Consider the following 15,835-nt stretch of genomic DNA (forward strand, 5'->3'; position numbering starts at 1 on the left):
AACATGGTATCAAATCTCTTGGAACGCTCATGGCGCAACAAGTGACCATCGGGACACAACCATTTGTCCTCGACTTCGTGGTGATTCCGCTCGCCAAGAAAGGATACGATGCCATTCTTGGTAGAGGGTGGTTGGTGGCGGCCAGAGCGAATCACAATTGGAAGCGTAACACGCTGTCCATGGAGAAATCCGGGCGAAAATTTATTATTGACCTGAAAACACAACTCGTAAGTGAAGAACTTGCGTCAGAATTGGAATCAGACGACGAGGGTGGAGTTGACGAAGGAAAGTATGGAAGGGAACCGGATGAGGAAGGCGTCCCGGGAAACCAAGGATGTTCGGAAAATGAGACCGATTCCCTTAGTGGGCTCTTCCACTGGCAAATGGAAGACTACGAGCTGCTGTATGGGTGCAACATGTTGGAGGTTGACGAGGAGCCGAACGAAAATGAATTTCCGCCAGCGTACGGGGAATACACGGAAGGGGATGCTCCTGTCAACGAGACACCAACATATAGGTTTGACATGACGAAACCAATCCGGTACGAAGAGTCCGTAAAACCTATGAACCTCGGCACGGAAGGAGAGCCAAGGAACATCCTGGTTGGCGACAATTGGAATCCAGTCTTGAAAGGCGCCGCGTTTAAAATATTCATGGAATACAAGGATGTATTCTCCTGGATGTACAAGGACCTCAAAGGGGTGCCGCCAGAATTGTGCATACATCAAATTTCACTCGTACCTGGGGCCGTACCTGTACGAAAGAGGCCGTACAGAATGAATTAAAACTATGTTGCGAGAGTGAATGATGAAATCGAGCGTATGCTCGAAGCCGGGATTATTTTCAAAGTGCAGACCAGCGAGTGGGTATCGCCCATAGTGATATCCCTTAAAAAGGAGGCAAACCAGATCCGAATTTGCGTGGATTTCAGATGCCTTAACGCGGTCACCATAAAGGACCCATTTCCAATACCATTTACGGATAGCATCTTGGAGGAAGTGGCCGGTCATGAAATTTATTCATTTATGGATGGATTTTCTGGGTATAACCAGATATCCATTGCTGAAGAGGACAAATTAAAAACGACCTTCATAGTGGAAGATGGCGTGTATGCGTATAACCGAATGCTGTTCGGGTTATGCAATGCGCCAGCGACATTCCAACAGATAATCCTTCACATGTTTGAGAAGATGTCAGTAGGGAACTTCAAGGCATTCCTTGATGACTGGTCCATCTACAGTAATCAGGATGCACATCTGGCCGTACTTGGTGAATGCATGGAGAGATGCAGGCGAGCCCACCTAGCACTCAATCCCAAAAAATGCAGATTCATGGTGCCTCAAGGGAAGTTGTTAGGACACAGTGTGTAAGGCTGGACTCAAGATTGACCCAGACAAGATTCGGGTGATAGTGGAAATGGAGGCACCAGCAGATGTCACGAGAGTCAAATCCTTGCTAGGACACATAGGGTAATATAGGCGGTTTATCAAAAATTTTGCTCAAGTATCTTGCCCTCTGGACAAGCTAACAAGGAGAGGTGAACGATACGCATGGGGGATGGCTCAGGAAGAGGCCTTCCAAGAATTGAAGTCACGGTTGGTGGGTGCGCCAATCCTAACATATCCTGACTGGGACAAAGAGTTCCACGTACACGTTGACGCATCCAATTTCGCCATAGGGGCCACAATGGCGCAGGTTGGCGATCACGGGCTAGATCACCCGGTCTACTTTGCAAGCAGATTCCTGTCGAAGGCAGAGAAAAATTATAGCACCACAGAGAGGGAAGCCCTCGGGATGGTGTACTCCGTCCAGAAATTTCGACATTACTTGCTGGCCACCCCGTTCACATTTTATGTGGACCACCAAGCGTTGATGCACCTGGTAAACAAGCCAAATTATCCAAGGACGAATCAGCCGATGGTTGCTACTGCTTCAAGAGTTTACATTCAACATTATTGTAAGACCTGGGAAGAGCCATGTGATAGCTGACCAGCTATCGAGAATCCAGTCAGGAGAACCAGCCGAAGGAGTGAATGAAGATTTTCTAGACGCTCACTTCGCATCGCCGTTCTCCCTGCCTGGTACACAAGTGTGGGGGAATACTTGTCGACATCACGGTTTCCGAGGGAGATGCCACCAGGAGAAAGAAGGAAACTGGTACTGAGGAGCAGAACATTCCAACTCATTAATGGCCTCTTGTACAAAATGGGACCCAACCAGGTCCTACGGCGATGCGTCCTGGAAGAGGAAATTCAGGGTGTCCTAAGGGAAGCACATGAGGGGCTCGCAGGTGGACACATGGGCCTTGACACCACGGCCAAGAAAGTTCTCTTGGCAAGACTGTGGTGGCCGACACTACATAATGACGCTAGAGAGTAGGTGACGAGCTGTGATACATGCCAACGGGTCGGATGGCCATTAAAGAGGGATTTTATGCCCCTCAACCTATCGAATGCCCATGAACTGTTTGAGATATGGGGGTTGGATTTCATCGGACCATTAAAACCAAGTAGAGCCCGACGATGCAGATACATTGTAGTGGCGACAAAATACTTGACGAAGTGGGTCGAGGCACGGGCTTTGCCGGACAACTCGGCGGTCGATATAGCAAAATTCATCTATGAACAAATCATTATGCGGTAGGGGATTCCAATCCAACTGACGAGTGACAGAGGAGGACATTTTGTAAATCATATAATCCGGTTGCTAACAACGGAGTTCAAAATCTTCCACTCCTTATCAAGCCCCTACTATCCGCGGGCGAACGGGCAAGCCGAGGCGACCAATAATATAATCGTGTCGGTGATTTATAAGTTTTGCGGAGTGGAGAAGGATGATTGGGAGGAGCGCCTATCGTCAGTACTTTGGGCATACCGAATGACTTATAAGGTAACTACAGGACAAACTCCCTTCCAGCTAATGTATGGACAAGAAGCCGTGGTCCCAATTGAATTCATGGTGCCGAGTCTCCGAATCGCCATCGATAATCGACTTGGTGACATGGAAAGCCTGAGAGAGAGACTGTACGCTTTGAATAAATTGGATGAGAGATGAATGATGGCTCAGTGGGCGACAAAGACGACACAACAAAGGTGGAAGAGTACTGTATCCAGAGCTGGGTATGGAAGAAGGCGTAGGTGGTACAGTTGCCCTCGGCCAGATACCGAAGGGGATGTGGGGACTGCCAGGAAGAAGAGTGGTCTGACCTACAGGTGTTCAGACAGGGAGGCTAGTATATGCACCTGCTGTGTCGACTACAGATGGGATCGTGATACCATTACCAGCAGCAGGAGTGACAGTGGGAGCCATATCAGCAATCCCTGTGTCGGGGTTTGGTCAATTGCATCCTCTTCCCTCCCTCGGGCAGATTTCACAGGTCCCTAGCAGTAGTATAGTTTAGCTGAGAGACACAACCCTTATTCGGACAGAGCCAGTGGATGGAGGTGGAGAGATCAGGTTAGACAGGGGTGACGTTGAGGGAGATGATATAGACTCATGGATGGAGCAATACTCAGCGCAACCGAAAGCCCCAGTAGGACCCCCGCCTGCCACACCTCACTGTCAAGAGGTGGTTGATTTAGAGGGCAGTGACTCTACTCATGAGATGCGTGCACATGGGGAACCTACGGACCTAGTCCAGCACATGGGTGGTGCGGAGGATACAGTGCCACAGGTAGACATTCCGATGCCTAGTTCTATAGAGAACAAGCCCACTGCCTTGACTCAATTTTTGGCAGCAATAGAGAGTGAGGCACGTAGACCTTTGGCCTTGACGGAGGAAGGGACCCTAGGGCAGCCAACGTTGGAGGGTCTCCTGGCATTTGCTACCGGAGGAGTTGTTGAGGCGTTTCAGCGGTGCTTTGTTGATAGAGGATGGCCTCACGTGGATCTTCCTGTGATGTTGGAGGAGTGGCAACACCCTGGACAGACTGGAGAGAGTCAGGTGCAGGGCCTACTTAGGAGGATCGAGCAGGCCATACGGGATAGTCATTTGGGGCACATCATCGTGCTCAGCAGGAGGCAGATATCACTAGGGAGACACTGGAGTTGGAGTTGGCTCAGCAGAGAGCCCGGACAGGGAGTATGGAGGAGTTGGCTCGTGTCTGCGCCGAGTTAGCAGCAGCCTCAGCCGCACGGGTGGCAGATAGGGCTTTGTTGGAGGCTAGTCTGAGTAGTATGAGGGTAGAGCTAGATAAGAAGCATACCGAGCTGATGGAGGCCGTATTCAGAGTGCAACGGTCTCGGGAGCGCCAGTTGGTGGCTGAGAGGGATCTTCGCCACCGCACAGAGCAGGTGTTGCAGCTGCGGGAGGAGTTGGCCTCTTCCTCATCCACGGGACCATCAGGGACGCCATCTCTACACCAATCCCAGTAATCTGTTATTTTGGGGTTTCAGTTTTGCTTGTACATCATTCTCATTTTGGTTGTCTGTCGTCCGGAGACGACGTTTCTTTTTGGGGGGGATGATGTTGTCGGGTAATTAAGCATTAAGGTAAATTGTGTTAGCGTCGGCAGTTAACCCGTCGGTTGTCGGCAATTGGCACCGGGTAATTGACCAGACTCCTTTATATTGTATCTGTTTCTAGTCTTTGGACATGCTGTTGTAGTCGAACATATTGCCATCATTGTATGTACTGGCTTATCATGAATCAATAGTACACTTGTGAGTTCCATATATTCTATGTACTTCTGTCGTTTATGCAATGTCTTAACCTGACACTCCAAGGGGGAAACAAGTAACAAGCATCAAGTTTTGTTGAGGAGATAATTTTTGCATTAAAGTGAGCTGGAAAGGTGGTGGTTGAGTGTTACTGGAGCTGGGTGTTAAAGCTGCATCTTTTGTTTCTTTGAAAATAATCGAAGATATTAAGTCATTTTTTTTTTCCGACTGTGACTTCGTGGGCTGATGAAGGTATGACTTGGATGCGAATACCAGATGTATCTGAGCCGTTTTTGAAATCATATTAGAGCCAATATTGCTGACGGAGTGGTACAAGTTAAATGCCGCATTTTTGAAGTAAAGAGCTTGAAGAAGTTATAAATATTTTGCTTTTATGACTTCAATTTTTTGATGTGGTGAATGGTTTTAAAAATTACACGTGATGAATGAACTGAGAAATGGCTGTGTATGCATCGCATGGAATGTATAGAGGTGGATAGAGACATTTTACAAAAAATATATATTTCAGTTCTGCGCGGTTGTATTCTGAGCGCTCTTTTTGGAGTGTGAGGTCTTGAGTTTATTGGTAGAAGACAAGCAAGAGGCAGTTTGGAAGACAGATAAATTTTAATGTGCTGCTGGGACGCTGTTAGTTGTTTTTGTGTGCTTCTATCTCTTGTTTAAGAGAGTTTGAGATGCTACAGAGTGGAGGTTATATTTTCAATATTACAGAGATTGCTGAGTGAATGCAATCTGGGACTCTTTAGTAGTCCTGTGCTGAGCATGTAGTTACAGGGGTATATGTTAAGTTGTGATTTCAAATTTCTGTGGTAAGCAGTTCTGTGTATGGTTTTTTTTGGAGATTGAAAAATAGTTTTTGAAGCTTTGAAACTGAGAGTATTCTGAACTTATATTTGAAAGACATTCATAAAACTTGAGGTTGGTGCCTTCTTGATGGAGTAGGTGCTTCGTCATTGTTGACCAGGTTTTTTGGATAGTTGGTGCTCTCAGAAAACCTTACTGTAATCAGGGTTGGTACCTATTTTAAGTTTATAAAAGCTTTTTGGTGCCATGGTTTTTCACCCGTAAGGGTTTTCCACGAGAAATCTTGTGTCTTTGTTTTGCTGGTTGTTCTCTTTATGTTTCATTATGCAAATTGTTTTAAAAGGTTTTGAAATACTGATTCACCTCCCCTCTCAGTATTTCCTGTGTGCTTCTCATAGGGAGTTCTGCCGATACAACTCGTGTCCTGATATAAGACTCTATTTGAATGAAAAGACTAAAAGTTATTCATACAACTTTTCCTCAAGTCAGTACATCGCTACCTAATTTCGACAAGGATTAAAATAACAAAATATAATCGCATACAAAACACCCATTTATGGTCTGTGAGTGATCCCACTATCCAACGTCAGCAGCAGGAGTTGTTTGAAGTTTCCCTGTCTTTGATACATTTGCTGCTGTTTAAAGAATCAGTGTAATCTCTGTGGAGTGTGCCATATAGGGTTTAAGTTTGTACGTTCTGCTGATTATTTGAAAGGGTCTCAGAATACCTGTACTTACTGTTTTCATTCAGCACAACAACACTCTTTCCTTCGCATGTTCCGAATGTATGCTATCTACCACCAGTATTATCACTGGAACTCCTATTTCCAGGCCATTCTCCAACGAGGCAGTGGTTGACTAAGATGCTAGCAGCACACCCTTTAATACCACCACCATCTTCCAAAACTAAGTGCCAAATTGCTCTAAAACATAGAGGGAGGCCCTCTTTTTATATCGACCTGGCCAATATTAATTACTGCCTGCAAGGGTTATTGGCTTCTCTGGAAGCCAAATAAGTTGCAAACAACATTATTAAAACTGAGTCTCAGTTCATTCTGCAAGAGAGCTTCACCAAAAGATGAATGTTTTGACCTGTTCCAAAGTAGAGTTGAAGGCAAAGAGGAAATTCTCACTGCGGAGAGACAGAGGCACAAAATCATGGATGTAATGCAGCATGTTCGTTAGCAGATGTCTGCTTGCTATGCAACTAATGGGTTGGCTTTTCCTCAAATGCTGAATAATGCTGGCTGACAAATGCTTTTACCATCCTTAGCAACAGGAAACTGTGGCAATAGGATGGACTTGGACACACTATGAACATGATGTGAGTGACATGGTTTCATCACCATGGCATTCTTTAGGAGATAAATTGATCCTATTTCATGTCAATATTTTGCTTATTGCTTCACTGTATCTCAACATATATATCATGTTATATTTACAGCTACTTAATAGAGCTGTTTCATCAGTGGCTGTTAGCTTAGGATATCCATAGTTGTTTTTGCTTGCCTTCTTGTCTGCAATCTTCTGTCTCGTTTTCAATGTTCTTCACTTAATGGTTTTTCCCTCTGCTCCGCTACTGATTGCTTTTGTACTATTTTATAAATAATAATACAATTAGCTTTTATTGGTTAGAATAATGGAAGCTTATGATATTATATTACCACAATAAAATTGGCCGTCTGGAGAATATCAAAGTTGCCAAACGAAAGCTTGGTTATCAAATCTAACAGTGTGAGTGATAACGATTTTGAGCAAAGGTGACGGTGCTTTTTTGATTCATAATAATTTTCAGGTCAATCTCATTATGGCTGACTTGTGGGCAATGCAAGATTTTTCTTTTTGATAACTTATGGCTATATCATTATCAATAATTATTTGCTGAACTTGATGTACAAATTTTTGTTCTTTTAGTTTTTGACAAATTATGATATGTTTTATGAATTAAAAAACAAACAAACTATTTCTTGTAATTATGACAGGTGCATATATCCAGCTTAAAGGCACAGTATTGGAACGGGGATCAACTTAAGTGCATGCTAAAAGACATTTACTTTCCATACATTCAGGCATGGCTTATTTTATCTTTTGCCTTATGTGATTATTTCTCATATAGGAAGATGAATATGTTGTCAATAAGCTTTAGTCTATGCTTACAGTGATGGCAACAGATCTCTTGAAGAACTCTCTAATTGTAGTGTTATCATCACCCTTGAAATTCATATGTGAGTGGTTCATCAGGTCCCATACATGTTTCCCAATCCTTGTTGCCTTGTGATTAATTATTCTGTTTATAATTTTATTCCATAATATAAAAATTTATGATGGTCCACACATCTACTCCCAACTACTGAAATGTAATTTTACTTGTTCAGCCTCTGAATTTATATGTGTAGGTAAATTTTCTTTGATTAAACTATGCAAATTTTCCATAGTTGTCATAAATTGTCACTGTAAGTATATTGTCAACAATAAACCTTTGTCCATTCAAATCTTCCTCATTGTGCAGATCATCCCCGAGGTTGTGCAGGAAATCAACCCCTTTTTGACAATTGGCTGAGTGTGGTAACAGAAATTTTCAACCCTAGTACTGGGTTTGAAATTTGAATCTTGCTCAATGTCCTTTAGTGAGCAAAATTTGGATCCATTCATGTTTAAGATCTAGTGCATGAAGTAACATTGCTTTGCATGCACAATGGGAAGTGCGTTATCAAGATCTTTAAAAGTGTTTGTTGTAATTTGCTACAATTTAAGCTTCAAACTAGTGGTGGAGTTCTCCTCCTGAAGTCTGCTAATCTTGTGTTCCTCATTGCCTGTACCTGGAAGGGTATTCCTGTTATAAGCTTTGAGAGCTAGCTATGAGCACATTTCATAAGTTTTTTACCTTATGATTAATACTCTCAGATTTTTGAATTGTCATCGTCTTTTGCCCGGTTTTTGTGAAAATATCAACTGGTTGCAGCGATAATTGTAACATCTGCAATTCAAGTTTTTAAATCACAATGGCTGTTTGGATTGTCTAGACTCTAGTTAATAGTCTTTATTGGCGTAATCGCTGAGATTTCAATCTCTGCAAGTTTAGGGGTGGATAATCCTGATTTCCATTTCTACATATTTTCCTTGCATATTTACCTCCCTATTTGAAAATGGTACAACAGCTGTCTTTTATCACCATCTTATGAGGGTTGCTTTTGTCATTCTGTTACTGCATGAAATGATGATTTTGAGATGCCATTTCAGTTCGTTGGCTATGCTTTTCAAAATGCATGGGTCTCTAGGAGTGATCCATGGTTAACTATCATGATTAACAATTACTGCATACTAAACCGCTCTCATATCAATTGCACCTTTTAAACTGATTCTAGTATATGCAATAATTAGAAGGCCTGGAAATCGAAATTCCTAATTATGCAAGTTTCAGAGTACTCTTAAAATATTTATATTTTCATTCATCTTTGAATTTTCTTGAATGTGGACCATTTACTAATAAGTTATTTGATTGACCTGTTTTCCTCTATAGAATGATGGATCTGATGAAGCTGTTCGGACAAGTACCCCAGTAGAATTTGAGGTAAACTCTATATAGTATGTGCTTATTTCTAATTTTGACGATTTAGAGTTATTCAATACTGCTGACTTTAGATAGTACATCCATATGGTTGGGGTTAGTATACTAAATGTTTAAGATTTGTTTTATTAAATTATATTGCTGTGACCATGCAGAACATTCTTTAGTTGCACATTGATCAAACAAGTTTATATTGAAGGGAGCAGTGGTTGAATCAGTATACACAATCCTTGTAACTTTTTCAAATCAACCAACCACAATAATAACAGCTTCAAAATATCAGCAATTAGGAACACAAGAAGAACTCACGATTTACGTGGAAACCCTTTTGTGAGAAAACCACAGCAAAAAGATTTGCTTATATATAAGCAGTGGTTATAACACAATCCTTGTAACTTTTTCAAATCAACCAACCACAATAATAACAGGTTCAAAATATCAGCAATTAGGAACACAAGAAGAACTCACGATCTACGTGGAAAACCTTTTGGTGAGAAAACCACAGCAAAAAGATCTGCTTATATATAAAAACCTCACTTTATATTTTGAAAGATCCCCAACCAAATCTGAGCTAACTTTTTCTTATTCTGACGTTTGCTGATTGGAGGTTTTGGAATAGTTTTCAAGTGTTTTTGTTTGCGTTTGGATGCCAATGTTAGAACAAGGTTTTAACATGAAGTATATGCCAATGAAACAACGCCAAAATTAGCCACAAGGTTTGAACAAGGTTTTAACATGAAGTATATGCCAATGAAACTTTGGATTCTAATGCCCTAATTAGCCACTTTTAATTGGGCTTTCAAGTTCAATTGTGGTGCCAATACCTAGGTGGCGTCCAATTTGAGGTAATAAAGTAACTTTAAATAACCTTATAATTTAACTTATTATCTTCTTTTAACTTATAACTTAAAATTATAAAGTTACTTTATGATTTTCATAACTTGCCATAAATAGTCACTTTAATGATATTTTGCTATTTTTAGCAAAAAATGACTTAGCCATAAAATTACATTATTTGCGTATAAATAAAGTCAACCAATTGACAATCTCTAGCGTATAAAGTCCTCTCGTGCTAGGAATAACATCTTCTATCCACTGGATTTGCCTTCAAAACTCTTCACATACTCTTCTTGTATCTTCTCCAAAGAGGGGGACCACATTGAAAGACACATTGATTGTCAAAGGAGACAATCTTTAAATTAATATGCACCTTTTCATGCTAAACATGGGCGCTAGACATGGGTCGGCCTATTCTTTATTTCAAATCTATTTTTTAATTTTTCATTTACATTCACCCAAAGTTGGGCAATTGGCCAAGGAAGGTTGGACCTATAAATAAATATAGATTTATTTATTTTTAATTCAATTTAACCGCTTATTTTGGGCACTAAAATGAGTTGGCCCAAAGTGGGTAAAACTGGCTAATTATAATTCCAACTTGCAAGGTATAGTCAGCCTCCAAATAATATTATTTCTTCCCAACGATAGAGGGTTTGATTACGCTCAGAGGATTCATCACCCTTTCCATTTTCTTCTTGTGATCATTGGTGTATAGACAGGATTCCAATCCTCCATCCTGAATTTCTTCAACATCTCCTTAATATACTTAGTTTGTGAAATAAATATTCCTTTATCTAATTGAAAAATTTGCATCCTAAGGAATAAAGACAACTCACCAAGCATAGACGTTTCAAAGTTCTTTTGCATGTTCATGGAAAACTCTTGACACATCTTATTACTGCTACCTCCAGCAATAATATCATCCATATAGACTACAACAATCAACTGATGATCACCTTTAGTTTTAATATATAGGTTGTTGTTAGCAATACCTCTTTTAAAACCTTCCTGTTGTAGACAATTGTTGAATCTTGAGTACAAGGCTCTTGTTTCAATCCATAAAGTGCATTCTTTGATTTGCATACATAGTTCTTATTCTCTGATAGGGTGAACCTTTTAGGCTGCTCAATGTACACTTCTTCTATGCGACCGTTTAGGAAGGCTGATTTGACATCCATTTGGTAGACTTCGAAATTTTAGAAACTTGCAAATGCTAAAAACATCCTTATAGCCTCTAGAACAGTGTGATGCCCCCTGGCAGCCTGCAAACCAACTTTGTGAAGTCTATAAGAGACAAAATTGCACAATTTGATGGTCCGTATTCTACAGTTAACAGAGTAGTAGAAGACGACCCGATTACACTAATCCTTGCTGTTAAAATGAATTCAGTAAACCACTAATTATAAGGCCGTTATAATACTAAGCCCATTTCTTGACGACTTAAGGCTACATATGGAATGGTGCGATTTTGATTAATTGTGTTAGCAACTAGACATTATTATTACAAACAAACAATTCATAGCATACGTCTTTTAAAGGAAAAGAGGCAAGACTGAGGGGTTCCCACTCCTCTCCCAAGAGGCATGTACATGTATAAAACATGCATCAAGTCTATTTGCAAAGGGGGAGAAAAAGGAAAGAATCAGAAAGACTACCCAAATTGATATAGAAGAACAAGAAGGATATAAATTATACTTTGACTGCCAGTATATATATATATATATATAGACACATACACACACACACACACTCATTCCTCTTTACACACGATATATATCTATTATCAGATCGTATTTGTCTATAGTAAATCCAATTTCATAATTGGACTGTTCTCAAACAGTTCTCTGCAATTTATCAATTCATTGATCTGTCAAGAAAGGAAACTTTTATAGAGGACATCTCGGTGGTATCAGAGCTAAGTATCCTGCCATCTTGTGGGAATTCAGTTAATGCAAACTTATCAACGTAGAAGGGGTCAATCAGCCATGGCAGAACAATTGGCAAATGAACTAAGAACATTAATGGAGCAGACCAATGACAAATTTGAGAAGACAAACTAACTGATGCTCCGAGCTATCCAAAGCATGGACAGCAATAATACAAGGGCTAATCTGAATCATGGAAGAGATACCCACTCCAATTATTCCGAAAACAAACACTCAACTCAAGCTTCTATTCTTAGACCCACCATGCCATCATTCTTGCCTAGAGAAGAACCTATGCCTGATGAAGACGAACCAATGACTGAAAGTCTAGAAGAACTAGCAGAAATCTATGCAAGATTAGATCCGGAAGTACAAGGACGTATTCCCTTTAAGGAGAACCATGAGTTCGAGACACGAGTTAACCCCAATAGCAGAAGAAGACACCTCGACAAAGATCTTAAGGCAAGGATAAGTAAAATGTTCTTGCCTAACATTGATGGTTCAAGAAAATTTACTACCTAGTCTTGTGTCCAAAAACTAGACACATATCTATCACTAAGCCCTATGATGGTGGAAAACGCCATCAAGTTTGCTACTCTTCATCTAGCCGGGACAGCACGATTGGTGGCATCACGGCCTTACCACTCAAGGTAATCAAAACATCACCACCTATAGTGAATTCACTCAAACGCTCATCAAGAGATTCAATCAAAGGCACCTGGAATGGTATTTCAAGGAATTAACTATACTCACTCAACAAGGAATTGTAGAAGATTATGCCAATAAATTTCAAAGGTTAGTAGTTATGGTTCCCAATCTCTCTCAACGAAGGCTTACCTATCTATTCATGGAAGGACTCAAGGAGTCAGTTAAAAATATAGTAAATCCCTTAGATCCCCAAAGCTTGGGTGAATACAAAGGGCCATTAAGGTTGAAGCCAACTACTCCAAGGAAAAACCAAAATATATGGCATCCAAAGCATACCTAGAAAATCCTTGTAGAAAGAAGACTATAAAGAGAAAGAGACACCATGCTATTTTTACAAAGAGTTATGGAAGCTTGGACATAGATGCCAAACAAAAGATTGCCTAGGCCAAAGAGAAGACTTAAGAAGGAAGAATCTATGTTACAAATGCAAAGAACCATACGGACTTGACCATCAATGAAAAAGAGGTCAAATGCATCAAATAGGAGGAGCCGAAGATGAGGGAACTAAAGGAAGTTTGCTCAAAAGGGAAAGGTTCGAAGAGGAAGAGCATGGGACATTAGCATTTATTTCACATGAACATGAACATAGACCTTTAAGACTTAAAGGGACTCAAAAAGGGCAATAAGTGATTTCTTTGGTGGACAGTGGGGCCTCCTACAATTTCATAAATCAGAATTTTGTGGCAAAAAGGAAGCTGAAAACGAAAGAATTTAAAGGGTTCAAGATGGTCTTAGCAAATGGAGCCATAACACAATTTACCACAATGATTCCCCAACTAGAAATTAAGGTGGGAGATCATGCAATACAAGGAAAGTTCTATGTAGTAACATTGGGAAACGATGTAATACTTGGGACACCTTGGATCAACTCCTTGGGGCGTTTCACCATGGATCTCCCAAATCTAGAGATATGCTTCTAACATGATGGATAGGATGTAACATTGAAGGGACTACTGAACGGAGCTCCAAGAGTAGTTTCATGCAAAAGCATGGAAAGAATCATTCGACACAGAAAATGGGAATGGATTGCACAATGTGTGGTCCTAGACAAATCTTCCTCTCTCAAACTAATGATCCATATAGACATCCAACCCATTTTAAGGAAGCCTAAGGTCTTTGAAGATATCCCTCCAGGTGTTCTGCCTAGAAGAGGGTTTGAACACTCCATAGAACTCGAATCACCACTTGCTACAGGCATCCTCGAAGATTCAAGGAAGAGATTGAGAAAACTATGAAAGAGCTACCGGAAATGGGGCACATTCAACCAAGCTACACCCCCTTTGCATCTTTATTTGTTCTAGTTAAGAAGAAGAGCAACACTATAAGAATGTGTATAGATTACTGAGCCCTGAACAAAAGAACAATGAAGAACAGGTACCCTATACCAAGGATAGATGAGTTGATTGATGAGCTTTATGGAGCACGATATTTCTCAAAAATCGATTTACGTTCAGGTTACCATCAAATAAGAATGAGGAAGGAAGATGTACCCAAGACAACCTTCAGGTGCCATTATGGGCACTTTGAATTTTTAGTTATGCCCTTCGACCTTACAAATGCACCAGCTACCTTCCAATCCTGTATGAACCATATTTTCTATCAACAATTGAGGAAATCCTTGTATTTTTTGATGACATTCTCATTTGTAGTAGAACTTGGGAGGAGCATCTCTAACACATTGAAGAGGTCCTGAGCATATGAGAGACTATCCCTATACGCTAAGGTATCAAAATGTGAGTTTGACATGAGGGAAATACTCTACTTAGGCCATAAGATTAATGAAGATGGTGTGAGCGTTGATGAGGAGAAGATCAAAGCTATTAAGGAGTGGTCCATACCCAAAACTTTGACCCAACTTAGGGGGTTTGTTAGATTATGCAGCTATTATAGGTGCTTTGTCAAGGGATTCTCCAAAATTGCAGCCCCTCTCACGGACTCGACTAAGAAAGGAGTGTTCATGTGGAATGATAAAGCACAACGAGCATTTGAATAGTTGAAAGAAACCATGAGTTCATGCCCAGTTCTAGCTATTCCTGATTTCACCCTACCATTCGAATTACAATGTGATGCTTTGGGGGAAGGAATTAGAGTAGTCCTCATGCAAAGGAATCATCCTACAACATTTCAAAGCAAAAAGTTGACGGAATTTGAAAGACACTACGATTTATGATAAAGAGATGCTAGCCATCATGCATGCCTTAGCTAAGTTGACTATATCTAGTATGTGGGAAATTCCATGTCAAGACGAACCACACTAGTTTGCGCTACTTTACAAATCAAAAGGATTTGAATGATCGCCTACAGAAATGGGTAAGGAAGATCCAAGCTTATGATTTTGACATTGAATATGATGAAGGATCCAATAATGTGGTAGCAGATGCATTGTCAAGGCGACCCTGCCTAAACACCATTACTAACATTTTAGAAGGGTGGAGGATTGACATCATCGTAGAGTATGCCAATCCCCAAGCAAATGAAATATTATAAGGAAAGATGCCAGCCAAATACAAGGTATGTGAAGACATTATCCTATACAAGGGAGAGTATACCTTCCATCACATTCAAGGATGAAAAGTAAAGTCTTGAAGGAATACCATGACAATCCCTTGGTAGGGCATCGGGGCTACTACAAGACATACAAACAGATTAGGGAAAGATATTCATGGAATGGATTAAAGAAGGATGTCCTTAAGCATTTGTAAGAATGTATGACGTGCCAAAAAAATAAAACGGAACAAGGCCACCTAGCAGGTCTGCTACATCCACTACCCATTCCAAACTAGAAGTGGGAAAGCATTTCCATGGATTTTATAATCGGATGATTACATTGAACGATATACACACGTATATATAGAGGTTACAAGACGATGTTCTACAATTAGAACATAACGTTAAAGTAAAAGATTAAAGAGCTAAATGCTAAATTAAGCATGAAAGCTAAATTAAGCTTAAAAGCTAAATAAAGCTTAAAAGCTAATTAACTAAAAAGCTAAATGAGTTCACAACTAAAAATAGAAGATGACCACTAAAAATAGAAGACCATTATAGAAGATATTAATATTATTTTAACACCCTCCCTAATGGTCATCGTACTCAATACCCTACAGCAGACACTGCAGGTGTTATGATCACAGATGCAAAGAGCACTTTGCTGCTATGGAGACCCTCCCAGGATCTGCAGAATGTAAATGACCAAGAGTACCAAAAGCCATACAAGCGAATGTAGCCCTCACACGCGAATTAGAGATCTAGCACATGCGAATTACTGAAGCCTAAAACCATGATTTTGAGGAAAAAATCAGCAAACCCT

At 40.5% G+C, this 15,835-nt stretch overlaps 1 protein-coding gene across 4 annotated transcripts in view; it reads left to right on the plus strand.

Annotated features, from left to right (window-relative positions):
• LOC131035899 (structural maintenance of chromosomes flexible hinge domain-containing protein GMI1) overlaps nt 1-15,835 on the plus strand; it is a 254,949-nt gene that overhangs the window by 123,739 nt on the left and 115,375 nt on the right. For all 4 annotated transcript variants that reach the window (XM_057967666.2, XM_057967665.2, XM_057967667.2 and 1 more), the window contains 2 exons: nt 7,467-7,553; nt 9,005-9,055. In XM_057967666.2, coding sequence (XP_057823649.2) covers nt 7,467-7,553; nt 9,005-9,055 — 138 coding nt within the window. The remainder of the gene's footprint in view (nt 1-7,466; nt 7,554-9,004; nt 9,056-15,835) is intronic.

The sequence above is a fragment of the Cryptomeria japonica genome, chromosome 8, assembly GCF_030272615.1.
Source record: "Cryptomeria japonica chromosome 8, Sugi_1.0, whole genome shotgun sequence".
Classification (NCBI taxonomy): domain Eukaryota; kingdom Viridiplantae; phylum Streptophyta; class Pinopsida; order Cupressales; family Cupressaceae; genus Cryptomeria; species Cryptomeria japonica.